Source organism: Vulpes vulpes, chromosome 11, assembly GCF_048418805.1.
Source record: "Vulpes vulpes isolate BD-2025 chromosome 11, VulVul3, whole genome shotgun sequence".
Classification (NCBI taxonomy): domain Eukaryota; kingdom Metazoa; phylum Chordata; class Mammalia; order Carnivora; family Canidae; genus Vulpes; species Vulpes vulpes.
In genome coordinates, this window is record NC_132790.1 from 23,956,907 (window position 1) to 23,983,639 (window position 26,733).

General features: G+C 51.4%; 3 protein-coding genes across 45 annotated transcripts in view; 2 read left to right on the forward strand and 1 right to left on the reverse strand.

Annotated features, from left to right (window-relative positions):
* RNF121 (ring finger protein 121) overlaps positions 1-12,229 on the forward strand; it is an 85,283-nt gene extending 73,054 nt beyond the window's left edge. For 5 of the 7 annotated variants that reach the window (XM_072725865.1, XM_072725866.1, XM_026010557.2 and 2 more), the window contains 3 exons: positions 8,420-8,553; positions 9,155-9,256; positions 10,867-12,229. In XM_072725865.1, the coding sequence (XP_072581966.1) occupies positions 8,420-8,553; positions 9,155-9,256; positions 10,867-10,987 (357 nt within the window). In that variant the 3' untranslated portion in view covers positions 10,988-12,229. Of the gene's footprint in view, positions 1-8,419; positions 8,554-9,154; positions 9,257-10,846 lie in introns of all 7 variants that reach the window. The other 2 variants (XM_072725867.1, XM_072725868.1) reach the window with 2 other exon arrangements.
* Positions 12,230-12,698: 469 nt separating this feature from the next.
* Positions 12,699-16,580, forward strand: IL18BP (interleukin 18 binding protein). Of its 8 annotated transcripts, none has more exons than XM_072725879.1 (7): positions 12,699-13,479; positions 14,448-14,541; positions 14,665-14,779; positions 14,866-15,057; positions 15,709-15,829; positions 15,933-16,077; positions 16,277-16,580. In XM_072725879.1, exons 4-7 carry the CDS (start codon positions 14,904-14,906, stop codon positions 16,364-16,366), a joined length of 510 nt encoding a protein of 169 aa, XP_072581980.1. In that variant the 5' UTR covers positions 12,699-13,479; positions 14,448-14,541; positions 14,665-14,779; positions 14,866-14,903; the 3' UTR covers positions 16,367-16,580. The 8 variants fall into 8 exon arrangements, with proteins under 8 accessions (XP_072581980.1, XP_025866347.1, XP_072581978.1 ...); XM_072725878.1 differs by having other exon boundaries at positions 13,290-13,479; positions 15,930-16,077; XM_026010562.2 differs by lacking the exon at positions 14,665-14,779 and having other exon boundaries at positions 15,930-16,077.
* Positions 16,581-16,844: 264 nt separating this feature from the next.
* Positions 16,845-26,733, reverse strand: part of NUMA1 (nuclear mitotic apparatus protein 1) — a 75,437-nt gene continuing 65,548 nt past the window's right edge. For 8 of the 30 annotated variants that reach the window (XM_072725836.1, XM_072725837.1, XM_072725839.1 and 5 more), the window contains exons 15-26: positions 26,498-26,539; positions 24,960-25,028; positions 23,134-23,244; positions 22,803-23,021; positions 22,550-22,707; positions 21,379-21,460; positions 20,082-20,310; positions 19,295-19,431; positions 18,759-18,935; positions 18,437-18,550; positions 17,944-18,165; positions 16,845-17,589 (exon numbers count right to left, since the gene is read on the reverse strand). In XM_072725836.1, coding sequence (XP_072581937.1) covers positions 17,578-17,589; positions 17,944-18,165; positions 18,437-18,550; positions 18,759-18,935; positions 19,295-19,431; positions 20,082-20,310; positions 21,379-21,460; positions 22,550-22,707; positions 22,803-23,021; positions 23,134-23,244; positions 24,960-25,028; positions 26,498-26,539 — 1,572 coding nt within the window. In that variant the 3' untranslated portion in view covers positions 16,845-17,577. Of the gene's footprint in view, positions 17,590-17,943; positions 18,166-18,436; positions 18,551-18,758; positions 18,936-19,294; positions 19,432-20,081; positions 20,311-21,213; positions 21,461-22,549; positions 22,708-22,802; positions 23,022-23,133; positions 23,245-24,959; positions 25,029-26,497; positions 26,540-26,733 lie in introns of all 30 variants that reach the window. The other 22 variants (XM_072725819.1, XM_072725820.1, XM_072725822.1 and 19 more) reach the window with 3 other exon arrangements.

The window sequence follows — 26,733 nt, forward strand, 5'->3', positions numbered from 1 at the left end:
GTCTGACGCAGGAGATCTGAAAGGCCTTCAGAAGTTCTTGCAACATAAGGTTTGGCAGTTTAGAAAGAAACCTTAGGAGAATGTCAGGGTTTTCTTCAGGCAGCAGATACCAATGAAGACCAACTGTGAAGCACAGTAAAGGATTGGTGCCTTTGTATGAGGACTTCAAGAAATCTCCGAAAGTTTGAGGCAGTTTTGTAGGTGGGAGGATATTTGCTGTGCACATTTTATATCAGTGCTGCTGCAGTCTCACTTGTGCCATGGACTGGTAGGCTTTGGGCAGTTCAGGTTAAGCAGAATACGCAGCCATCACCTTGGGTAACTTTCATCAAGTACAGTTTTAGATATAGGATTTTGTTTCTCAGGGTCATGGGACTATTTTTGTTTCTTCTATAATAGATTAAAAGGAAACAAAGTGCATTGGGTCACTTATAGACAGCCCATTAGATTCTTGTTTGAACAACTGTCTTGTGTTTTAGCTACGTTTCATGGTCTCTCATCTATTGGTGTAGACTTCAGCTCTTCCTTTAACTACTTTACTGTCCAGAAGAGATTTCCAGACATTCAGTTGTCTACTTTCAACAACTTTTCTTGAAGTCTGCTTCTTTGGCACACTCAGCTTTTCAAAGTGACTCTTGCCAGTATCCTGCCCTGTACCCTCTTGTGATTTCTTTTTCTTCTCATTCTTTTTTTTTATGGGCCAATTCTGTTTTTCCCAGGTTGTTGCCAATTTTATCTCAAGATTATTATCAGCTGCCAATTTAAGCATAGCCTTAATTCCCTCAGGTGGGTCACTAATAACCAGTGTACAAAACCCTCTTCAGTCCAAATGGAACTGAGCTCAGAATTGATCCACTAGTTAGCTTCTCCTATAGGAGATGGAATCATTACATTGGCTTCCCAAAAATAGAATTTGAGCTGGACTTCTTTCCATGCTTTTGGGAAGGATTATTGTATGTTCCATTGATTACAAATGATAATCCTTATTAAGGTAATTCCCTAATAATGATAAATTCCAGCATCACCGAGAGACCTGGTGGGAGAATTATTCATTAGGGTGGAGAGTGCCTCAAGCACCAGCTCTTGACTCTTCATATTCTCCTTCTTTCTGTGAGTTCTCAGTGCTTACCCCCAATACCTGATGCTTATTCTTTAATAGTCTGGCCCAAGGATGAATCCAAATACCTCTCTATGCCTCCTAATAGCACAAGAACACAAGGATCAAACAATCACACTGTACTTTATTAGAGGAAAATAAGCATGCATACTTGAATGAAGTTAATCTGACATAGCAAGGTACCTGCTTTCTCAGGCTTTCAGACCCTATCTCATCCAACTCTCCACTTACCTCTATGTAGCAGGTGCCATCTTAGCACATGCCACCTGGAATCCATATCTAGACAACCACTGTCCTCTAGATGTCTAGATCTAGAACCTGTGTTCTGATAAAAATTTGTCTGTACCTCAGGCCAGCCTTCTGAATCCTAGTATCTCTGAAGATCTACCTTTTCTCTAGGTCCTTGACATTGAGAATGTCTATTTCTTTCAGAGAAGCTGCTCAATCCAGCTCCTGTCCAATAGAATGTGACCTTGTTGACCCTAAATCTAACAGTTTTCTGTTTTCCAAGCCCCCATTTCCAGGGGAAGGGAGTGGGTCATAGGAAGACTAGGATGGCTTGTGACAGTACAGGGTGAATTGCGAGGAGTTGATTCATTCATTGTTTTCCATAGCTAATGTGCAGATTTAATAGCAGGTTTTCTGCTAGTGCTCAGGATGCCCACAGATAAGACTAGGCAGGAATAGAGAGGAAGAAACTCTCAACTCCCAGTTTGGGATAAAGGGATAGACTACACTACCTTTACAGTTCTTTCAAACCTGAGAATTCCAGGACTCCCCTATTTCTGCCCTGGTCTTTGGTCAAGTGGGGTGTGGTCTACTTAGGAATGAACACCTGGGGCTATGAACCACAGCAACCTAAATTTCAAGAACATCCCTGGTCTTGAAGCCACAACCTATCAGTGGTTTGGTCATGGCAGTTTGAAGAAGCTAGGACATTCCAGCCTTCCATGCATTTGTTAGCCAACTTATTCTTTCTCATTTATTTAAGCAACTGTTATTTATCAACCTTTCACAATGTGCTAGGTATGACCAAGTGCAGCCTTTACTAGCTCTACCACTGCTCACTTCTAAGTAGGAGCCTTAATCATTTTACTTATTTTATTTTTATTTTTATTTTTATTTATTTTTTATTTATTCATGAGAGACACACAGAGAGAGAGGCAGAGACACAGGCAGAGGGAGAAGCAGGCTCCATGCAGGGAGCCCAATGTGGGACTCGATCCTGGGTCTCTAGGATCACACCCTGGGCCGAAGGTGGCGCTAAACCATTGGGCCACCGGGGCTGCCCAAGCCTTAGTCATTTAAAAAAAAAAATTATGGGGGATCCCTGGGTGGCCTACACATAAAATTTGCTATCTTAACCATTTTTTAAGTCTATAATTCAGTGGCATTAAGTACATTTACATGCTCTGCAACCATCACCACATCCATCCATAGAACTCATCATTTTGCAAAATTGAAGCTCTGTACCCTTTAAATAATATCTCCACACTCCTCTTTCCCCACAGCCTCTGGAAAGAACCATCCTGCTTCTGCCTCTAAAAATTTGACCACTCTAGGGACAGCTGGGTGGCTCAGTGGTTGAGCGTCTGCCTTTGGCTCAGGGCATGGTACCGGAGTCCCGGGATTGAGTCCTGCATCAAGCTCCCTACAGGGAGCCTGCTTCTCCTCCCTCTTCCTATGTCTCTGCCTCTCTCTGTGTGTCTCTCATGAATAAATAAGTACAATCTTTTATTTTTTATTTATTTTTTTAAAGATTTTATTTATTCATAGAGACACACAGAGAGAGAGAGAGAGAGAGAGAGAGGCAGAGGCAGAGGGAAAAGCAGGCCCCATGCAGAGAGCCGGACGTGGGACTCGATCCAGGGTCTCTAGGATCACACCCTGGGCTGCAGGCGGCACTAAACCACTGCGCCACCGGGGATGCCCAAGTACAATCTTTTAAAAATAAAATTTGACCACTCTAGGTAGATACCTTGTGTAAATGAACTTACACAATATTTGTCCCTTGTGACTAGCTTATTTGACTCAGTGTAATGTTTCAAGGTCCACCCATGGCGTAGCAGAGTCAGAATTTCCTTTTTTCGGGCTGAATAATATTCCATTGTATAACTCAATTTTAAAAAGAGCCATAAATCGCGGCACCTGGGTGGCTCTGTTGGTTGACTGATTCTTGATCTCAGGGTTGTGAGTTTGAGCCCTGCCCTGGTCTTTACTCTAGGCATAGAGCCTACTTTAAAAAGGGGAGGTTGCTAAATAAATAATCTCCTTGTGTGTGTGTGTGTGTGTGTGTGTGTGTGTGTGTGTGTGTGTGTGTAGCCTCTTAGAAAAAAGAATTCCATTGTGTGTATATGCCACATTTTCAGTCCTAGGTGTTTTTCATAGAATTTTGTACATTCTGTGGTCATAGCTCCAAACCCAGAGAGTTCTGGTTCATTTTGGAGTGTTCTACCTACCTGGTGGAGAACTAGATCTTATTCATCTCTTGATCCCCCTCTGAGTGGTTTGACCTACAAAGATCTGTGATTAATATAAAAAAATTTTTTTTTATTGATTGGAGTTCAATTTGCCCACACATCTGTGATTAATTAATTTCAGGGTTCCTAGAAATGAAATGATGGGGTTTACAATTGTATCAACATACATTCCCAATTCCTTTTCATTATTCTACACTACTCTGGTAATTCTACACTATAACTGCTTTGTCTTACATGGAGAAATTATAATATGAACTATAGTAACTCTTTGGTTAAAGGAACCTTAGATGATGTTTGGTTTTTTTTTTTTTCAGCCAGTCACTGGGAGGTCATAAGCTTGTGACAGCCAGTCATTATAGTTTCCATTCACATCCAAAAGTCATGTTGGGGCGGGGGTGGAGGACAGAGGATTGTGAAATAAGCTTGTTTTATGGGGCTCTTCCTTCAGAGACCTGTTGGGCAGACAGAGTAGTGACGCATAGTTTGTGCTCCATTGGGCCACATGTCCTGCCTCACACTTTTTTTCTTCTGAGTTTCTGCACCCCAGATAACATTAGGACATAACTAGCTGCCCATTCATCTGCTCTGAAGTAGCAGCAAAAGCCAGAGGTTAGAGTCAGATGGACCTGGTTTCAAATTCTAATCCATTTTTAATTAGCTGTGTACTCTGGAGCAAGTTACTTTACTTCTCTGATCTCATTTTCTCGGGTGTAATAACATTACACATAAAGTGTTGTAAGGAGTAAATGCATCACGTAAAGATCTCTGCAGAGTAGCCTGGCTCATGGCACTTAAGGAGAGGATAATGACGGTAGCTAACATTTATCAAGTATACCTATTGTACAATACTGCTCTTCTAGAAAGCTATATATTTTATATTTATAGTCACCTGGAGCACAGAGACCCTATAGGATTTCTTTGTATCTTCATCATACCCAACACATGGAGCAAGACACAGAACAGATAAATCCTTAATCGCCAGCATATGCCACTTCTCTCTTGGAGGCTGTGTGTTGTCTGAAGTCATCTCAGACCACTCTGTGACCTGGAATCTTGTGTCCTAGAACCCTGAGAAATGGGTATTTTATTCTGTTTTTCAACAAGTTTTTTCAAAAATCATCTGTTTGAGCCTGACGAGGCCCCAACTCAGCTCTGCCACCAGTTCTCTCTGACTTCAGGTGAGGCTGTCCTGCTCCTCCTCTGTCCTCTCCTGTTGAGGGAGGGGCTGACTGGAAGAGCTCACAGGGCTCTCATGGTGCACACATTCTCTGATGTTCAGTGGTGTGGAAGGCAACTCCTATTTATTTCCTGAGTTCCTATGTGCAGGCTCCTGTGCTGGGGTTTTCTACTCACATATTAGTACCCATCATCTGCTTCCTTCCAGTTACACTGTAGAAAAGGTCCTTTCTTCCATCACAAGCCCACCTTGCCCTAGCTGTGGACTCCATACCTTCTTCCTTCTCTGGGACCCATTATGCTATATACTTAACTTTCTTATCTGTGCCTTCATCTTCTCCCTCTTTCTGGGCTCTTCCCATTAACCTGTTAAGCATTCTTTTTCAAAAAAAATTTTTTGACCCACTTTCTTCTCTAGCTACTGAGTCATTTCCTGTGCTTCACAGCTAAACTTAGAGAAAGTCCAGTCTCCTTTTGATTACCGTTCACCTACTCTTTAGCCTATTCTAAATTGGTGTGGCTCAAACCTTCTTCTGAAATGGCTTTTACTCAGGTCACCAGTGACTCTGTGTCACTCATTCTGACTTCAGCAGTTGTCATTGGCTTTTGCAATGTTTCTGTATCCTGCTTTTCCTTCTGTCTCTACTAACTCTTCCTCCCCGTGAATGCTACTGTTCCTCTGAGCTCAGACCTAAAGTACCTTCTCTGCACTTCACCGAGGCATTCCCTTTTCTTTTTCTATGACTTTTTCTATGACTTTCTATGACCTCTAATCCAGAACTTTTCTACCAGATCTTTAGTTTTCAGCTGTTTAGCATCACCAGTCTGTCTACACCTTTCTATTTTTATTGCCATTAAATTAGCCCAGACTGCCACCTTGGCCCAGATCTCCAGCATCTCTTGTTTTAAAGAATTAAAAAACAGAGACTTTAGCTGCTCTCTGAATCCATGTTGGCCCCCACCTGCAGCCCATTTTTCACACAGACCGAGTGATCTTCTAAAAATTTGAGTCTGTTCAGATGCCTCCAGTGACTTTCCATTTCTAGTCCAAAATTCTTCATGTGGCCAATAAGATGTTACTGTTTTCCTCTTTGTCACAACTCTAGCCACATGAGGTTCCTTTCAGTTTCTCAAGCCCACCAGGCTCCTTTCTGCTTTGTGGCCTCTTCCTTCTTCCTGCTGACTTTCTTCCTCTCGCTAACTCCCACTGCCCTTTACCTCTCAGCCTCAAATGTCACGCCCTCAAAGAAGCCTCTTCACAGCACCTAGGCTTAGTTAGCAACCCCTTTCTTAGCCCTTTACTGTCATTCTCCTGTAGTTGTAGGTTCCATAGGAGAGAGGCCGAGTCTCTCTTCTTCCAGCATTATATCCCACTGGACTCCCCTAGTCCAGTGCCTGCTACTGCTTAGTAGGTAGGTACCCAGTACATATTTGTAGGTATATATATATACCTATGTCTACCTTAGTAGGTAGGTACCCAATATATATTAGTAGGTACCCAGTATATATTAGTAGGTACCCAGTATGTATTTGATGGAAGGATCTGGATGGTTTGCTCAAGTTCATCAAGCTAGTAAGTGACAGAAGACTGCAGTTAGGTCTGCCCGATGCAGATAAACCATAGGTCCCCCTTGAGCTCATTCTATGGAGGGGTCCGGGCCTCCCTGTATCTTCCCCAGCTTGGCCTCAGTATCTCTGATACAGTCTCTTCCTGTGTGATTTCTGTGAGCCCTGGGGGTGCGAGGCCTTCATGATTTGACAGCTTACTCAATGGCTCTATTGAAACACTGTGGGATTTGACCCTGCCTGCCTGTTGCCATGTTTTAGCCTCATGGGGAGAACTCCAGAAACTAGGAGCCTAACAGACACTTTCCTAGACCACAGTTCTTAAGGCAAAGGAAAGGGAAAAACAGTAGGTCTTAGAAAATGTCAACAAATAAATTTCAAGTCTTTTTCTCCTTGGAGTAAGGGGGAAATGCTATTTAACTATGTAACAATAAACCACAAGGAAATTATGCAAAACTTGTAATTCCTTTTTGGAGCATGGAATTGGTTATCTGTTGTAATTAAGTATGGTAATAAATAATCTTTAAAAGTAATATATATTCATTAAAGAAAATTTGGGTACAGAAAAGTAGGCACAAAAACCACATCACCTATGATCCTACTGCCAAAACATCACTGGCATAAACATACTGATATTTCTTTCTGATCTTTTCTCTTGTATAGATTTGGGCTTGTCTTTACATACAACACCAATCATGTTGTGCCTCCAGTTTTGTCCCTACTTTTTGCCACTTATTGTTACATCTCAGCCTTCAGTGAACTCACCAGTTAAGTCCCTTGAGTGTGTACCAAATTTACTTAGACATTCTCCTGTTCTGGGTCATGCATGGTTATTTCCATTTCTTTGCCTGTTTTTTATTATTTTATGGGTTTTTCTATTATGTAACCTAAAACCCACTGTTTTAGCCATTTTTAAAAGTACAGTTCAGTGCTTAGTTACTTTCACAATATTGTGCAGCTATCACCGTTTCCAAAGTTTTTCATCATCCCAAGCAATAACTGCCCATTAAGCAATAACTCCCCATTCCCTTCTCCTAGCCTCTGGCCACCTCTAGCCTACTTTTTGTCTCTATGAATTTGCCTGATTCTATGTATTTCATCATATCAATGGGATCATATAATATTTGTCCTGTGGCGTCTGACATTTTACTTAGCCTAATGTTTTCAAGGTTCATGCATTGTAGCATGCATCAGAACTTCATGATTTTTTTTTTTTTTAAGATTTTTATTTATTTATTCATGAGAGACACAGAGAGAGAGGCAGAGACAGCAGAGGAAGAAGCAGGCTCCATGCTGGGAGCCTGATGCAGGGCTCGATCCCGGGTCTCCAGGATCAGGCCCTGGGCTGGAGGCGATGCTAAACCACTGAGCCACCCAGGCTGCCCAGAATTTCATGATTTTTATGACTAAAATGTAAGGTGTAATAATTGTTGTGTCATACGATCATTCTGTTTAAGTTATTGAGGAATTGCTAAACTCTTCTTTAATGATAAATAATACTTAAATAAATATCTGTATACCTGAAGTTTTTTGATATTTTCTTTAAATTACTTGAAATGACATTAATGAATGGTCAAAGTGTGTGGCAGTTTGAGACATCATGCCAGATGCTATTCAAAAGGATCAAATTTCTTTTGTTGCTGTGGCAGATGTTTGGCAATGCTCTTGTCACCAAACCAACATTGCACTGGATATCTGACTGTTTTGAATCTTAGAGAAGAGATGTTGTCCATCTCTGATGGAAACATAGTGTGGCCACAGAGTGGCTTATCTGACATAGGTCCTGATCACCAGCCCTGAGTCCTTCTACCTCCTGGTCTCCTTGTCCCTGGTGCTGACCAGCCCAGTGCTCAAGTCCTATTAGATCTGACCTCCCAACCCATCACTGGTCTGTCCTTTTCTCCCTATCCATCCAGCAGATGAGGTGATTGGGCCTATAAAAGATGTTCTGTAGCTGTGGGGCCTCCTCCCCCTGCTGCTTGGCCTCCTCTTCAGAAGACCCAAAGGCCTTTGTGGTACCATCCTGCTTGGGCTGATTCTCACACTTTTCCTGTCTTTTCCTCCTGTTCTTCTCTCCCAGTTCTACAGCGAGTCGGGCATGCCTACCAAACACCTCTCGGACAGTGTGTGTGCCGTGTGTGGGCAGCAGATCTTTGTGGATGTCAGTGAAGAGGGCATCATCGAGAACACATATAGGCTATCTTGCAATCACGTGTATCCTGCCTGGAACCCCCTGGGCCACATCTCCTGCCACATGTGCATTCCGGTCAGGGAGGGGAGTGGGTGATCATTACCCTGCCTGGCATGCTGTCCAGACCTTTAAGCGTGGGAGAGTCACACAAGGGCAGATATTTGGGAGAAGTTCTCTGCTAGAGAAGCTGACACCCTGGAGTGGGAACTGTGTTCTCCCTCCTTCTTCCCCACAGCTGGGAGCCATTCTTATGTAAACAGAGTTTGTAGCCTGGCTGGATCAGAAAGGAGCCTAAAGCCTGGATCCCTCAGTTTCAGAATCCAGTCACCCTGAGTAACAGTTGCAGTATTTATCATGTGCTCGCTCAGCTCCCGTTCTGTGCTATGTATTGTCTCCATTTTGCCCCGTAAAAACCCTGTAAAGTGGAGATCATTATCCTCACTTCACATGTGAGGAAGTAGGGTCAGAGAGAGAAGGTATGTGCCCAAGATTATACAGCTAATAAGAGGTGAAGCTAGAATTTGAACCTTTCTCCAGAGCTGGTGCCTGGGCACCTTGACGACGGGCACGGAGCTCAAGTGCCATCCTGTCTGCCCACCATTTCCCTTGACCAGTGGTGCTCAGATTCCACGAGTTCTGCATCCGCGGCTGGTGCATTGTGGGAAAGAAGCAGACGTGTCCCTACTGCAAAGAGAAGGTAGACCTCAAAAGGATGTTCAGCAACCCGTATCCTTTGTTTGTATTCTTGTTGAGAATGGGCAATGGGAAAAAGTCCTGGCCAGTGCCATTCTGCATTTGAGTCCTCCCAGGGCCCTTCCTCCTCCCCCCAGTCTGGTACGTAACTCACCATTCCATTTGGCCTGTGGACTAGGGAAGTTGGGGGTGGAACATGGGGCAGGACTCACAGCTCAGATTCTCATCGTAGTTCTAGATCTCTCAAGGGTAAATCAGTAGCAATAGAAACTCATTTACTGTTTCTTACTGTATGCCTTACACTGTGTTTAAGCACTTTGCCCATATTATCTCATTTGATGACCTTGGTGATACTATCCTCATTTTACAAATGAAATGATTTAGAGGTTGAAAAACCTGTTGAGGGTCACATAGCTAATGAGTCGATGCCTTACCTATGATGTGGGGCTAGAGACTCGCTCTCTGCCTGTGCAGGGCCTGCAGGGTTCAGGGAGGCCTGAGGGACTCCCTGTCCCCATCCATTTGCAACACGGCTCCACTGCTCCTCCAAGCTACTACTCCATACCCTGCTGGCCCTCCATAGTCGGCCTTCCTGCACCCTCCTCTTCCTCCTCACCACTGGTTTTGTAGAAATTGCTCAGCCACTACTCCGATTCCCCCTTCACTTCCCTTGGGATCCAGGGGGCAACCTTTCTGCCCTCCTTGTCCCAGCTGCTCTGTGTTCCAGGGTTCCCTGTCCCCTGGACATTAGCTGGGCTGGGCAGGGGCACTGCATTCTCAGCACATTCCCACAGCCCCTGAACAGGAGGCTCTGGCCTCTCCCCTTAAGATTCCTTGCTTGGTTCTTCTAGGATCTAATTTAGAAACAGTTAAGTAATAACTCCATGGTGAAGCTGAGGCTTGGGGCTTCCCTGCAGCTCCCAGAGACTGGGCCAGGCTGCACTTTCTGAGGCTTTTGGAGGGGTTCCCCCAGTGTCATGAGGTTTAATCTGTGCTTTCCCCAGAGCTGGATTCCCGGGCTCCCTCTCTAAATGTCTTGCCTAGCATTTAAATGAAAAGAAGAGAACTCCTCTATGGGGCCCCTTCTCCTCAGTAGGGCCTGGTGTTTAGTGGTGTGTGGAGATTCCTTACAACCTCTGCCAAGGGTTACCCACTGTGACTACCTCTTCACTGTTCCCTTCTGCCTCAGTCCCTGGACTGAACCCCTTCCTTGACCTAGAAAACCTTCCTTTTGGGATATTACAAGAACTTCTGGGGTTACCTTATCCCACTGTACACCTCCCTGCAGCCATTGGCAGAGATGCTTTTATAGCAGTCTCAGACTGTGTATTCATGCCAGTGGGCCCATCTTTGAGAAGGTATTATGTGGGAGGCCCTCTCCACATGTCAGTCTTAGCTTAGTCTCGCCTCTCCAAACTCCTCCTGTGTCTGTCCTGTCTTCTGCACTGGCCCCCTCTCCTCACCTCCCCCCGATTCTCTAGGTTCAGTCCTTCCTGCTAACATGGAGAGGCTGGTGAGGGCTTGCTCTCCCTGTAGGCAGGCTGATTTCTGTGGAGTGTCTACAAGTGTGGGCAGACCCTCTCACCTGTCCCCTAGCCTGGCCTTAGCAGCTCTGACACATAGCCTCTTTAACGCACTGACAGCTGGGAGAGGCCTCACGTCATGTACGGGCAACTGCTGGATTGGCTTCGATACTTGGTAGCCTGGCAGCCTGTCATCATTGGCCTGGTACAAGGCATCAACTACATCCTGGGCCTGGAATAGTCAGGAAGAAGAGCATCCACCCACTATGGACCTCAGGGCACTCTCCTACCTGCCCTCCAAGACCTCCTGGGTGGGAAAGACTCAAAAGGGGCACTTGGGCCACTCAGGAACCTTCCGGCTGTGCCCGGGCTGGGGAGGGAGTTGATGGAGAGCCAGCCAGTGGGGCTGTCAGCAGTGGGAGCTTTTTAAAAGAAAACTATTTTGATGAATATATTTAAAAACCTTTTTTATTGTGGAGCATAGGAATTGCCCAACTCTTCCAGGCCTCACCCTCCTTGCCTGAGCAGGGCTGGAACAGAGCCACGACATTTTTGGTTTAAAGGAGCCTTCTCATCTCTGGCTGAAAGCCTCAGCCCTTCCTGCAACCCCCTGCCCCCCACCCCCTTTCTTCCGCCTGTCGAGCTCCAGCCTGGTTCACTCAGTGTGGGAGAGCTCCCGGACCCGGCCTGGCACCGCAGATGCACAGTGAGGGCAGGGTGAAGTGTTGTCCCTCCTCCCCATCTGGGCCCCAGGACCAGTGTTGTATCTTACTCTGTCTTCCTTGTCCAAGACCTGTAGACTGATTGAGGCAAGTGGAACCTTGTCCTGACTTTTCCAGGGAGGGAAGCCCTGGGACCTCACGTTTCAATGAGAATTTGGGGGCAACCGAAACAGCAGCCCCTAACCTGCCCCTAGCCAAGAGCAGAGTCTATGTGTAGTTGAGCCCTGGGGACTACCGTTGGTGGCAGTGATTGGAAGCCTCTTGTGCAAGCAGACCATCCAGCCCGGAAGCAGTGACAAGTGCCAAAGGACGCTCTCCCGCATCACTTCCTTCCCTTAAAGCCTGAGTGAGAGTGCGTGTGTGTTCATCCGTGTGTGGCAGTGGGACTATGACAGATATGACTCCTCCTTGTCGTCAGTGTTCCTTGAAGCTGCCAGGGAATTCCCAGCCCAGGGAATATCCCTCAGTCAGCATCCATGTTCCTGGGTCCTGCCCAGACCTGGCAACTGGGGTGGTGGTGGGTGGAAAGAAAAGAGGGCAAGGCCCCAGGAAGTGTGGGTTTTAAAAAGAGGTTCCAGGTAGGCCCCAGCTCTGGCCCTCTGGGTTTTGAAGGAAGTGGGAGGACAAACATGGACCTTCAGCACTGGGTTCCTGGGGAATATGGCCCAGCTGACCCTGCCCCTTCAAGTGTAGCAAGAGCCAAGCAGGATCTTGTCACTCCATTCTGAATAAAGCTCTATGAGCTGGGTTGGAAAGCTGGACATCCATTTTGCTTTATTCTTCCCTGGGGTCCCTGGGAATGCCTTGCCTTTGCTACCTTTTACTGTTCCCATTTGAAAGTGAATCCAAGGGGTGGTTGGCCCTGCCCCTTACCCATGGGAATGGTGGGATGCCAGGCTCCTGTCCTGTGGCAGAAGGGCACTGGAGCATCACTGGGTGACTCTCCTCACAGGGCCTGAGGTCAGTGCCCTTCTACGGCACCCCTTCTCATGGGCCACTCTCAACTTCGGCTTCTCATATCCAGCTATGGCTTCTCATGGTCCCCCACTGCTTATACCAGTGGGCCCATGCTCAGAGAATGGAATGAGGACCAGTTGTAGGGTCCAGGATCATCCTTTCACTCTTGTCCCCCAATCCCTACTCATCAGACTCACATGAAAAGCCGAGACCCAGCTGTCCAAGGCTCTCTTTTCATACTTCAGCAAGCCTGAGTCCCATGACCTCCCAGCAGCCCAACTCTTATCTTGGTTCCACTCTGAGGTAGAGTCCTGTCTCCTCTCCCTCCCATCTCCTAATCCCATTTCCCAAAAGACTGTGTCTCAGAAGCCCCAAGCAGCCTTACCTCCTGACCCAAGAGCTGGAGATACTGGCACTCCCATGGGGGAGCTTCATGACTCATCCTCCAAACCTAGTTCCATCTTCCTGGCTCCTCCCTGGGGGAGATGGGAGATGGCTCCCCATCTTCTCCCTGGCTCCCTGGCTTTGTCCCCAGCAATTCCATCCCTCTGATTCCAGAGACCACAGACCTCGGACACTTGGTCTTGTTCTTCATGTTTGATCGGTGTGTGGACTGGGTCACCAGTGCTGGTCTTTCTGCCTCCATAGACACTGGCACGACCCTGATAGTGAGTGCATGCCTCCTGTGGCTTTGCATCCCAGGTGCCTTACTACCTTCCCCTAGTGCTGGCCCTGCCGCAGCCCCAGCTCCATTTGTCCCATCATCTACCAGACTGGTGCATTTGTATAGCTCTGTTGCTGCCGGGGCCAGTGCTAGGCTGCTTGCTCCCTCTCCTCCCTGGGAAGTGCCCTCTCCTCTTTTAGGGCCAGTGCTCCAGCTGGTGTTCAAGTCCTCAGCCTGGTTCTGAGATGTTTCTGCACACAAGGCCGGAAGGTGCTGTCAGCATAGTTCCTGAGGCATGGGTTACGCGGGGCCGAACACAGCCGGACTGAGTGGAGCTTCAAGAACGGGGATTCTGAAAAAGAGGGCTCCTCAGGGCTTCTCCAGAGCCAGGTAGGGAGAGGTCTAGACTTCCTAGTGAACCTAGACCTATAGCTCTGGCCAAGGGGCTGGGATGAGATAAGCGAGAAGGCTGTGCAGGGGTGATGGGTGGGTGGGGGTTGGAGGGAGTAGCAAGCCAGAGAAAGGCCAGGATGACAGACTGATGTGACCCTGAAATGGTCAAAGTGATCCAACTTGGGGTCTCCAGTAACTAGGAGAGTTGACCCCTTGAATATCGGTGCGAATGTGAAAGAACATGAGGCCTGCTCATGTAGAAGCAAGGGCTGGTTCTGAAGAGAAAAGGTGGACGCCAAAGTTCTGACCCTTGGCTGGGACAGAAGAATCCACCTGTGAGAGACTCTTCATGAGTTCATACCATCTGTATCCCTGGGAGGGTAAAGCCGAGGGGGCAGGAAGATTCCAGGCCACCATGAATTTTGGTTCTAGAAGAAGTACAGTGTACAGGCTGGCATCTTGCTTGTGTAACTTGTTACTCAGAGCCTGCTTTAGATTTCCTAGTTAAAAAAAAAAAGCGAAAGCGAAATGAGGGGGGCGGGCAGTGCTTTCCCAGCAGGACTTCACTAATCCTGCCCTTCCCAGAACCAGCTCCAGCAAAGAGGGCTTTGCCTCTCTTTGTAGTAGTGTCCCTGGCCCCTCTCTGGGTCCCTTTCCTCATCCCTATAATGAAGGGGTTAGTTAGGGTGGACTCATAGTCAGCATGTTAATGGTACTAAGAGCTAGTAGGGTGGGGAAAGACTGTCACTAGATGGTCTTTAGCTTTGTTGCTAAGTGCGTAAAGCCCCAGCCTTTGCTGGTTGCCTGGAGCAAAGTAGCAGTGCCTGGCAGCCCATTCAGAGGTCAGACCCAGGAAGAGCTGTGGAATATACAGGAAGGACAGGCCCATACAAATGGCTGGGATCCAGGCAAGCCAGAGATGTGAGATAAATGGTTGATTTACATTCTCTTCCGCCCGCCCCCAGCTCGAGAGAGGAGGAAGTGGTCACAGATAAATAGAGCCAGGCACGCCAGCTCTTGACACTTCCGTCAAGACCATGAGACAGAACTGGACACCAGGTGGGACCTGGGGCTGGCATGGGCGGGGGGTGGGGGGTGGGATTTGAGAACAGAAGGGAGCCGTGCAGGCGGCCCTGAGCCTTCCCCCCCCAGGGAACTCCATTCTGCTGTTACGGCTTTCAGCCTGTGTCCAGATGCTGTGGTTCTGGCTCCAGTCCCAAAGTCTCCCTGCGCTCCATTCCAACATGCGGGGCCTGAGGAACCCTTCTGCTCCTCTGATTCCCTGTGCAGAGCCCAGGTATCTCTGCGCCAGAGTGTGTCCAGGCCAGGATGTTGAGCATTCCTGGCAGTCAGACAGCCCTGGCCTTTGTGTCCTGCCCTCAGATCCCAGCCCTTTGTGGGTCCTGCTTTTGTGTGTGCACATGTTCTGTCACCTGGCTGGAGCCACACCTGTACCTCAGGCCACTGCCGCTGCCTCAGCTGGGATCACAAAGGACTCCTGCCCCTCCTGGCTCCTGACAGCTAAGCAGTGCCCAGCACTGGAGGTGACCGGGCCAGAAGTGGAAGTCCCACTGAGTAAGGAGCAATTCTGATGGAAGCCCCAAAGGACATAGTGGGCAGGGGTGGGTTTGGGGCACAGAGAGTCCAAGGGTGGGGTTGATTCCCGAGCTTCCCCCTACCCCACCTACTGCCATTGTAGCCCCACCAGCCAGGCCAGCTTGCTAGAGCACTCGGCATGTTTCCTCCGAGTGAGTGTGGGTGCAGGGCCCAGCTCCCGAGATGCTCCCTATCCAGTGGGATGGAAAGAGTTCAGACACAAGGATGGTCAGAGGGCTCCCAGGGCCTTGACTGCAATACGTTACAAGGCCCGCCTGCCCACCCCCACTCCAGTCTCCAGCCCCCTCACTCGCTGGCCACCTCAGAAGAGCAGTGGCCTCCTGCTGCCGCCTCCTTGGCCAGGGCTCTTAGTCACTAATGGTGAGCACTAGAAAAGGCCATCCTGAAGAAACAGGCTCAGGAGTCCTCACCTGAACTAAGGACCCATCCCTAGATCCCTTTTGTTCAGCCTTGGGCCTCCCTTGTAGACAAGTGCACTTCCCCATTAATGGACTTCCCCACCTGGGTGGTGCGTACAACAACACTCTGGGTTCCTGAATTGTGGGGACTGGGGGACTTGGGGGCAGGGCAGCACGGCAGAGGGGAGCTAACAGCCACACGTGTCTTTAGATGGAATGCTGACCTTGTCCTGTACTGCCTGCAGCCGCTTCCCCTTCAGCATCCTCTTCTGGATGGGCAATGGCTCCTTCATCGAGCACCTCCCAGGTCGGCTGAGGGAGGGCAGCACTAGGTGAGGAGTGCATTGGGGAGGTCAACCAACATGGTTGGGGGGGGGGGCGGTGGAGAGTGGCTTCTTCTGCCATCCTCTCATGGCCTTCACTCCTCTTTAGCAGGGAGTCCAGGGGTGAACACACCCAGCTGCGGAGGACTCTGGTGCTAGAGGAGCTGAGCCCCACCCTGCGCAACACCGACTTCTCTTGTGTCTTTGCTGATCCCGCGCACACTGCCCAGCAGCATGTTGTCCTGGCCCAGCTCTGGGTGAGAAAACTGAGGGAAGGTTTCCACGGACAGCAGGAGCAGTATGGGGAGGAAAGGGTGGGCTCTGCCCAGAGTGGCCTCCAGCTAATGTCCACCGTGGAGTTCAGGACTCGGGCAGGGGAGGCATGGCTTGGAGGAAGGTGACGAGAGGTCAGCCACCCTTGGTGCTGACCCTTGTCTGCCTTCTCTTCTTCCCCAGGCTGGGCTGGAGACTGTTGCGCCTTCTACCCAAGAAGCCCCACCCTCCAGCAGCCCCCTCTCCCGCCTCATAACGACGGAGAAATTCTGAAGCCTAATTGAGTCGTCACATCTTCACTGAGGTCTCCATGCTCTCACAGCTCAGGCCTCCTTCGGCATTGCCTTCATGTTGTAGTCTTCCTTTTTCCTTCTAATGCCCTGTCCCCACTAAGGGACAGGGGTGAACGCTGTGTCTGGTCCTCAGCTGTTTGTCTGTCACACCCAGCAGGGCCCACAGGGACATGCATAAATGGTTTGTCAATGAAGGCATCTGCTCTGTCATTTAAGCCATCATTCCACTTACAGAACTTGGCTCTTTCTAGGAGGGAGTGTGGGAAGAGGGACTGTTATTCAGAAGCTAAAGGCCAAAACCAGGGGATACCAGCCTTCAAAAGAGAAAAAATGTGGAAAGATCCTGGTGCCCCAGAAAGACCAGGAGAAAGGATTGGAGAGAAGGTAGGTAGTCTGGAAAACTTGTGCTCTAAAGAGCCTACCTACATTTCCCCTTCCCCCATAGACCCAGACAGCACTTAAGGGAGAAAAATAGACTTTATTTACAAGTAATAACATTTAGAAAAGATCCATCCCTGGCCCTTAAAAACCTTCCCATCACTCCAAATCCCACCCCAGTAGAAGTCTGGGGAAGGTGGGGGATAAGCGGCAGCTGAAGGCTGCCCCCCGACCCCACCCTGCTGCCCCTGCTGCCACACACAGGCATGGGACCCATCTATTCCAGAAAAGAGCATCTCTGGGCATCTGAGCCTTTTGGTGGATGGGAGAACCTCTGGGTGCATCCACTAGGTCAATGCCAAGTCCTGGACTTCAAAAAGCAAAGGGCCCTGCTAGATTTGGGTACCAGGAGCAGCAGGGACCGGGGCCTGCTCCTCCAATGGTCCCTTGTGAATCCAGAGGCTGAGGAGGATTGACTCGGCCCTCGGGCCCAGCCGCTCAAAGCCGGCCTCAAGTCTGGTTGTGATGGACAAGCGACTTTGCTTTATGAAAACATGAGGCAAGGTAGGGAGAAGACCTAGACTCTTCAGGCCTCCGGGGCCAACTCTGAGGACACATCTGTTCACCTAGTGAAGGCTCCAATGAAGATCCAGGTACCAGGCCGGGGTGTGGGCAGGCATCACTGTCTCTACGGGTTTGGCCACTTTTGGCCTGGGAGCTGAGAGAAGGCACTGAAAGGGACAGCAGAAGGAAAAGGACCAGGCGAGGTCGGCATTGAGGACACAGGTGGGGCCTCTCACTGGTCCTGGCCCTTTAGTGCTTTGCCTAAAAGAGAGAAACACAATCACTTGGCTGAAAACTCGTGATACCAGCCTGTACCGGATGGCTGCAGGAGGCCTCTTTTAGCTCCTGAAGCCCCCTGACTACCTTCCCTTCCATGGGGTGACCTGGACACATCTACTTGCAGGTTATTGGATCCTGGCTGTGCCTAAACAGCCTTGGGTCTCCTCTCTTCCACAAGCAGGTAACCAAGACAGGAAGTACCCACACTTAGCCCACCTCCAGCCGCCTAGCTGGGCCCTGCCTTGGAAACCTCCCGAGGGGTGGCCTGGGGGTGTGCCATACTTCTACCCACTTTCCTAAGAGTCCAGCCACCCACTTCCCCATCAGTGCCTCCACCTTGCCCTTGGCCCGAGGGGTGGCAGTGGCAGCAGCGATGGCAGCCGCCGTGGCGGCGCTGGCTGCAGTGGTGGCGATGCGTGGAGAGCGGCGGGTCCCGCCACGGGTGTTGGGGGAGGCCTTGGACAGGGCTTTCTTTGAGGCTCCCCTCCGCAGCAGGCTGTTTCCGAGCTTCTTGGGTGTATTGAGGATGCTGAAAGCCATTGACTGGCGGCGGTCAGCCTGTTGGGGAGGGAGGGGCTGTCAGACTGGGCTGCGTTCATGCCCTGCCACCAAGGTCCCTCCAGGGGCTCCCTCCAGCCTCCCGCACTGACCTATTTTTTTTTTTTTTTTAAATTCATGAGAGAGACCTAGACATAAGGAGAGGGAGAAGCAGGTTCCATGCAAGGAACCTGATGTGGGACTTGATCCCAGGGCGGAAGGCAGGCAGGCACTCAATGGCTGAGCCACCCAGGCATCTGTGTCATATCCATCTCCCCACCCCCACATTGACCTGCTTAACAACCGGAGCGGCTTTCTTCTGGGCCTCAGTAGTGCTCTGTTTGCGCCCTTCATGTCGGTCCCGGGGAGTCATGGGGCGTGGGAAACAGCTGGTGGCCTTCTTAGACTATGGGGAAGAGAGGTTCACATCCAGAGCCAGGCGTGTGTCTCAGAGCCAAGGGGGCCTGTAAGTCAACACCGCCTCCCTTCCCAACCGTCCCTGCATTGAGCCCCTGGAGAGTGAAGGCTCTATTAATCCACTTTTCAAACTTGGGTAGTGGGGCTTGGCTTGGGCAAGCTATACACGGAATAAAAAAGGAGCCAGGGCCACCTACCTCGGGGGTACCAGGGCCCTGGTGGGGCTCTGAGGAGACCCGTTTGCGCTGCTGCCGGGTGGTGATGCCCGTGCCCTCGGCTATCTGGGCCGGCTGCATGCTGGCTCGGCGCAGGGTCTCCCGGGGGTCGCCAGTTTTCATCTCCTCATCTGTGATGGTAGCCAGGCTCAGGGAAGGCTGTGTGGGGTGGAAGGAGTGGTCAGTGGGGCACAACTGCCCCAGAACAACTCATGGGCCTGGCATGTACAGTAGCTCAGCAGCTCAAGCCTTCCCGTGGGCCGCAGGCCTCCCTTCCTGTTGTCTTCTGTCCTGCCCTACATGATGGCCACAGGAGGAGACCGGAATAGACCTCCTCCACACACTCAGGCCTGCCCACGGGGACTTCACCCCGAGCCCCTCTATGCCAGCTAGCCCACTGGAAGCACACCGTCACCCTCTGCAGCAGGCCAGAGACCCAGGGCACTAGGGCCAGTGGGTAGTATTGGGGTGGTGTGCCAAGGGAGGAGAAGGGGAGCCAGCATGGGGCCCGAGCTCACCCTGGACTCCAGGGGGTAGCAGGTCTTCAAGTGTGGGGGGCACACCCGGTTGCGCTGCTGCAACTCCGCGATGCGGTTCCAGTCATCCAGCTGCTCTGGTTCATCCTGGCAAGTGCCCATGTAGAAGCTGTTCCTTCCTGTGGAGAGAGAGCAGGGAGATGGGAGCAGGGGGGCTGGAAGGCCAGGAAGAGTGAGGAGAGTGGCAGCGAGTTATTCCCTGGTCCTGGTGCCATGCCAACCGTTGCATCCGCCACTCCTGTCCCTGTGGGTGGACCTACTTCAAGCCTAGGGCCCCAGAGTCCTGCTCTGTTCGGTGCTGCAGATCCAGGAGTGGGGCTCACTGCTCTCCCCCTGGGGAGGTTCAAAGAGCTCATCTGCACAGGCTGTGACATCTTAGAGGCACTAATTAAGGACCAGGAATTGAGATCTAGGGGTCCTGAGGGCAAAAGCCTTCAACAAGAATCTAAGAACACTGGCCCAGCAAGGCTCTTCTGGCACCCCTTACCACGAGATGGGGTAACTGGAGCTGAGTGTTGCTGTCACACTGGCAATCCGCCCCCTGTGAGCAGTTCCCATTCACCCTGGCTGAGATGAACACCCGCCCTCTGCCCAGCGGAGCCCCTGGACCAACAGGCAAGGCCCTGAGACGGCAAGGAAGAGGGGCAGGTGAGGAGCCGGAAGGCAACCAGCCTCGGGGTTTTGAAAGCTTGTCTCTCTCCTGTGCCAGGATCTCCTCCCCGTCTCATCTTTCATCTTTGTGTGTGTAAAACCCCTCTGGTCCCCTCACCTGGAGGGGCCCCACTGGACACCCCAGCCTGGGAGCGGCGAGCAGAGCTGCGAGTGGTGGGCCGGTAGCCAGGCAGGCTGAGCAGAGCCGAGTTGCCGTCATCAGGGGAGCCCAGGCGAGCTAGAGACTGGGTAGAAGAGGTGGCACGTGGGCCAGCCTGGGAGGCAGGGGCCGACTGTGTGCTGTAGAAGGAGGAATTGGCACTATCTGGCTCTTCCACGTCTAGCTTCTGGAAGAAAAAATGAAAGTGGTGGGGCGGGGTCCTGACAACCCATGAACCCATGCCGAGGCTGCCTGTTCCCCTTCCCCAAGCGCCTCAAATCCCAGCACCACACTGTGTGTCATGTCCCGTCCCGTGCCCCCTCCCCCCCCGGGATCCTTAGCTGCACATGTGTAAGAACTCGGCTTGAGGACTAAGATTCCTACCCTAGGTGCTGAGGTGACCTCATTTTCTCTTGCCTACTGACAGTGCATAGTAGTAGCAGAAGCCAGAGTATGTAACAGATCATTTTAGAATCCAAGTGCAAGGAAATAAGTGATCAACCTCCAGGCCACAGCTAGCAAGGGCTGAGCTGGGGCTGCAATGCTTGCTTGTCCCCTGCTTGTCTCTCGGGGCCATCAGGCTCCTCCCACAGCTTCTGCCGTCCTTCAACCCAAGCCTGCCAGCGCCCTGCCCATCGTGTAGTTCTCCAGCTTCCTGGTAGCAAGGGCAACCCACACACAAGAGGGGACCTCTGCCATACCCCCCAACCTCCTCAGGATACGGAGACAAGGGCCAGTCAGAGCCCGCAGCCTGGCGAGCAGCCCTCTGCGGGGGCCACAGTGCAAGGCAGCTACGGCAGCTACCTCGGAGGCGTGGAGGCCCGGGGTGGGGCTGCGACTTCCCTCTCCCTCCGGCTTGCACAGGATCAGTGCCTCCAAGCCAGGAGGCATCCAGGTCTAGCCCTGCCCGTTCCTACAAAAGAGGCCTCACATATCCTTGTACTGCTTGGGGTCTTAGCTTTTCCATCTGTAAGATACGGACTAGTCAGCCCTGCCCGTCTCTGGAGAGTGTTGTGAGGGCCCAATGGGAAAGACGCCCTTACAAGCAAGGAAGGGCACTGTCCTGCAGCCCCACTCCCAGCGGCCCGACCTTGGTCATGGTGATGTTGATGATTTGCGTGGTGCGCCGACGAGCAGAGCGAGTCTTCCGGCCTGAGTCCAGGAAGCCGTCCCCCAGGGAGTCCAGGCTGCTCTCCAGTGGGGCCTGACCCCGAGCAGGGATGGGGGTGAAGTAGAGAGACTCCAGGGATTCTACCTTGGGGGGCAAGCGCTGGGAGATGGGCGAGGCTGGCTCTCCGGGGATGCTGGTACCATCTGGCTGGGTTCGGGGCAGCTTGCTGTGGCAAAAACATTTTGTTCATTCCTTTGATCCAAAGTGGCCAATTCCTACATTTATAAGCAGACCAGGTCAAGCACCCCATTCTCGCTCTGACTTTTGAGAGGCACCAGGGAAGAGTCTTTGCCCTGGGCCCTCCCTTCACTCCATTCTCCATTCCTGGTGAGCCCATCTACTCCAGTGGCTCTCTGAGCTCCTGAACACTGGCAACTCCCGGACTCCACTGTCCCAGACATCCCCACCCACCCTGCCCCGGACACTCAGCTCCGCAGTGAACATCTCCAAACGAAGTCCATCCAGCTGGACACCTCCAGCCATCCATGAACATGGGCAAAGTCCTACCACTTCCCTCCTGCCCACCTACACAAGTCACCTAACCACACCCCAGTCCGCTCTGGTGTCCTTGACCTGGTCCACCTCATCTCCCCTCACCTAGACTTAGTGGCACCTGAGAGGAGGCACCAGCCCAGTGATAAGCAAGGACTCAAGCCAGCCTGGCCCGGTTCAAGCCTACCTCTGCCACCGTGGGACCTTGGGCAAATGACTGCCCCTCTGCCCCAGTATCATCTGTTAAAGAGATAATCAGTCCTCACAGAGGACTGTGAGGGCTAAATAAATGCACTGATGTTTTTAAAGTGTTTTCCTAAGAGTACCGACAGTTTCTCAGTTTCTACGCTGGCTGTCAAAATAATCTAAGATGCCAACTGGACCACATAGTCCTTAATTTCAGACCCCTCCCAGGTCCTTCACTGATGCCTTTAGGATCAAGTCTAAACTTCATTGGGGATCCCAGCCAGGTTCTTTCTTGGCCTCTGCCCTCTGTTCCCCAAGCACATAGGCCTTCAGCAACTCTGCAGGCTGCAGGCAGGAGTGACAGCCTTCTGACCGCTTGGTTTCTTTTTACTCCCATTGTACCCTGTACAAACATCTGGCCTAACACCTGTGACCATTTCTCCTTTTTCTTCTCTACAGATAAGCTCCCAGAGGGCAAAGAGACTACATCTTTGCCTCATTAGGCCCAGTACCCAGGACACAGCCTGACAAACAGCAGGCAGTCCATGGACAGGAAGGAGGCAGGGTGCCGCCTCACCTGGTGACACTGAGGGGAGTCCCCTCCTCGCAGCTCAAATCCAGGCTGTCAATACTCAAGTCCAGCTGAGGCTTAGCCTGGGGATCTCGGCTCTTTAGGGCGTCAGTTGCCACCTGGAACTTGCCCAGGTCTCGAAGCTGCTGGTCAGCGTGAGCAACCTGAGAAGGGGAGGGCAAGGCAGCATGAAGATAAGCCCCAGTCAGCGGCAGCCTGGGAGAGTGGGGCACAGGGCTCCGTCCCAGCAGATGCTTACCTGTGCCTCTAGGCTGCGCACCTGGGCGCTAAGGTGACGGCAGGTCTGCTCAGCCTCCTTGGTCTTCAGCCCGGCCTGCTGGAGCTCCCGGCCCAGCCGCTCAGCCTCAGCCCGAAGCTCCTTGTTCTCCTTCTGCAGCTGCTCCAGGCCCCGGAGCTGCTCCTGCAGCTCTTGGTTCTGCTGCTTCTTGGCATCATAGTGGGTCTTGGCTTTCTCCATCTACGTGGGCAGACAGGGCGGGAGGGGTGGTGGTGAGGGGCGGGGACTGGGGAAGCAATGGGCAGGCAGTAGCATGGCTGGGGGGGAGGGGTAGAGGGGAGGGGGGGCTCACCTGTAGCTTGTAGTGCTCCGCTGCCTGCTCCTTCTGGTTCAGCTGGGCCTGCAGCTCACTCAGCTGAGCCTGGAGGCGCTGGGCCTCTTGCTGGCTCTCACCTCCCTGGGCCTAGAAAGCAAGACAAATGCCAACTGGGGTGGCTGGTCTGGCCGCCCTACCCAAATCATGAACTTGCCCTAGCCTCCTGGGCCCCATGGGTGTTTTCAGACTCTTACATATTCTCTCAGGACAGGCACAAAAAATCCTTTTACCTCTGCCCCCAACTCCCACCTAATGACACACCACACACCTCTCGAGGTCCATATTCTGTAAGAACTTTCGCTATCCAGCTACTGCCCTTTCTGGCAGAGTTCTGACAGTCCTATCTTTGCCTTCTTTGCTACCAGGCCCAACTGTCTCATTCTCTCTCCAGGAGTTGTCTCCCCAGGGAGACTCCCCCACTCCCCAGCAAACTGAGCCTCAGAAACACCTGGGTGGAGAGCACAGAACGAGGCACTTGGCATATGAACTCTCTCAGGACCTGTGAACTCTCTCTCCTTAAAACTACTGTGGGAATAACTCTGTCTCCATCTGACGGATGAAGAAACTGAGCTCAGAGATTTAAACATACTGATCAGGGTCACAGCAGAGTATGATTTGAACCTTAGTCCACCTGACTCCAAACCTGTGTGGGCTCATTTACGATGGCACATGGCCTCCTGTCCAGACCACAGACTCCTCAGGAGCAGGGCCCACATCCAGTTCTCGGTCCCTCTGCAATGCCAGTGAGTGCTTAGCTTGCAGTAGGCACTGTACTAGCTGGCCTTAGCTCTCCTACATCTCCGAGCCCCAGGAAAATGGAGAATAGGCATCGGGTTTTTTTCTTTTTAAGGTTTATGTATTTTAGAGATAATATGAGCGGGAGGGGCAGAGGGAGAGGGAGAATCTCGAGTGGACTCCTGAGCGCAGAGCCCAATGTGGGGCTTGCTCTCACAAGCCTAGGATCACAACCTGAGCTGAAACCAAGATTCAGATGCCACCCAGGCAGCCCAATAAGCATCTATTCATCACAATTATGGCATGGATGGGAGCTGAGGGAAATGAAGCTCTGAGCTCCCTGCCAATTTCTGTGTCCCACCAGGGCTTTAGTGAGTCCCATAGCCCGTGGTGCCTAATTCCTCTGCCCTTGTTAAAAGCTGTGAAGCCTGAACTTCGACAAAGCAGAGGGTGACGTTGCTGACAGAATTAAAAGTTGCACTGTAATATTCAATGTTGCTGACACTTCTCAAGGCTATGCTGTCTAGAGCAGTGCTAGCCAAAGGACTTTCTATAGCTATGGAAATATACTAGACTGTCCAACATGGTAGCTCTAGTCACACGTAACTACTAACTAAGCAAGGGAAATGCAACTAGCATGATTGAGGAACGCATTTTTTTTTTTAAGACTATTTATTCATGAGAGAGAGGCAGAGACACAGGCAGAGAGAGAAGCAGGCCCCATGCAGGGAGCCAGATGTGAAACTCCATCCCGGGTCTCCAGGATCACGCCCTGGGCCGAAGGCAGCGCTAAACCACTGGGCCACCGGGGATGCCCAGAACTGAATTTTTTACTTAATTTAACCACAAATAACTAGTGGCTACTGTAGTGGACACTGAATCTAAGGGACGGGAGCCATTCTCGTCTTCCCTCAAGAAAGCACATGCAAGGGCTCCTAAGCCACAGGCAGGTCTAAGGCTGCCAGGCCCTCCTCTGCAACCCCTTCGAGGGCTTCCAGAGCACCTTCCCTCCCCCATTCCCACTCTTGAGCCTGATGGAGGATGCCCCATCCTCCGCCATATCCTACCTTCAGCTTCTGTTGCTGCACCTTGCTGGCTTGGTCATGGTCAGCTAACTTCTTACTCAGTTCTTCCACCTGGAGCAGGGGAGGAAGAGGAGAAGACTCAGAAGGCCTTCCTCTGGATGTCCAGAGAAATTAAGAGCTTTCCTCAGATCCCCAGTGTTCCTAGAAGAAACTGGTCCTTTCTTTGGCCTCCAGTTAAGGAACAGCCTGCTGCTTAGGTTGGTTGGCAGGATCCAATATGCAAGGGCTGCCAGAACCATCTGCCCACACTCGCCTGTCCCCAGCCTGCAGACACAAGAGGCCTGCCAGAGTCCTGCAGCCTCCAAATCTAGCAGAATTGAATCTGAGAAGCTGACATCCCACTACCACCCTACTACCACCACTATTCCCAGCCCCGACCTTCCCAGTTGGGGACAGCAACAGGGACCAAGTCTATAACTCTAGCAGACGATAATGAATACCCAACACTCCTCCTCACAATTGCCAAAGCCCCCAGATGCTCAGACCTCTTCCCAATATCCATAAGCTGTTAAGGCTGGTGTTAGCAATGTGGCTGGTGGCGTTAGCACCGGGAGGCCAACTGCTGGACAAGAGTAGGGGTAGCCCTTCTATCCAAAGCCCATCCCACTCCCAGAGAGAAGAGGAGCAGAGGAAGAGAGGGATTGAAAAGGAGCATAACAGCCATAAGCACTGCTGGCTCCTCCAGGCATTCTGGGAGCTCAAGCAGGAGCAGCAAAGACGAGAGGCAAGAGCTCCATTGTTGACTGTTTGCTATTCGGTTTGACTGCCTCCATCATCTCAGGCTCCCTGGAGGTGATGGAAGGAGAGGAGGGCCCAATTCCTCAGTAGGCCTGATGGAACTCAGTAGGAGGGGTGGTAGAGAAAGGGTGCTCCCACTAAATGCCAGTCCAATAGCCCTAACATCTAGGGCACCACAGGGAAATCCTTATGAGGGCCCAGCAGCCAGGCCATGCCACCTCCCGTCTCCGGTCAAGCTTGGCTCTCCTGCTCCCAGACAGCTCTACTGGATGCTCAGGGTTGAAGCCCCACAGGGACAGGCAGGTGTCCTGAGCTCACGACCCTCCCTGACCTGTGAGGGCTGCTTTCCTATCATCCTTGTGGGCTTCTGCAGAAATGAAGGGGGGCTGTGTTAAACAAGCCCCATGCTCCCTCTGCTGTTCCTCCCAGTTTGGCACCCACACTCGGAACAGAACTTGGAGATGTGGGAATCCAAGGAATGCCAGTCACTGGTCCAGACATGGGAAAGATAAAGCCTACCCTATCCCTCATCCCTGACATGCAGATGAGAGAAAGGACAGAAGGATGGGGAGGCCGACCTGGGCTGGGTGGGATGAGGCCCGAGAGAGGGCCCAGCACATTGCACTCCTGGGCAGCCCGGGCCCGGACTCCAGGGCTCGACCCTGCCCCCTTGGCAAACAGTTCACAACGGGAGCAGGCGGAGGCAAGCCACGGCCGGGATCATGCACGGAGACGGGTCACCGTTTAAGCAGCCAGCATTTAGCGGGGACCCCAGGCATTACCTGCTTAGTTTGCTCTTTCTGAAATACCTCTAGCTGTTCCACCTGTGCATGGGGGAGGAGCAATGGAGACAGTGAAATGAGGGCCCAAGGGGCACCAGCCCTGCTGCCAGGCTGAGCTCACTGAGGCTGAGACTTTCCTCCAAGGAATGAGACTGCTAGTAGTTTTAAAGAAATGCCACTTTGGCTCACTCTTGCCCCCAGTGCCTCCTAGGGTCTCCACTGCAGGTATACCTGCC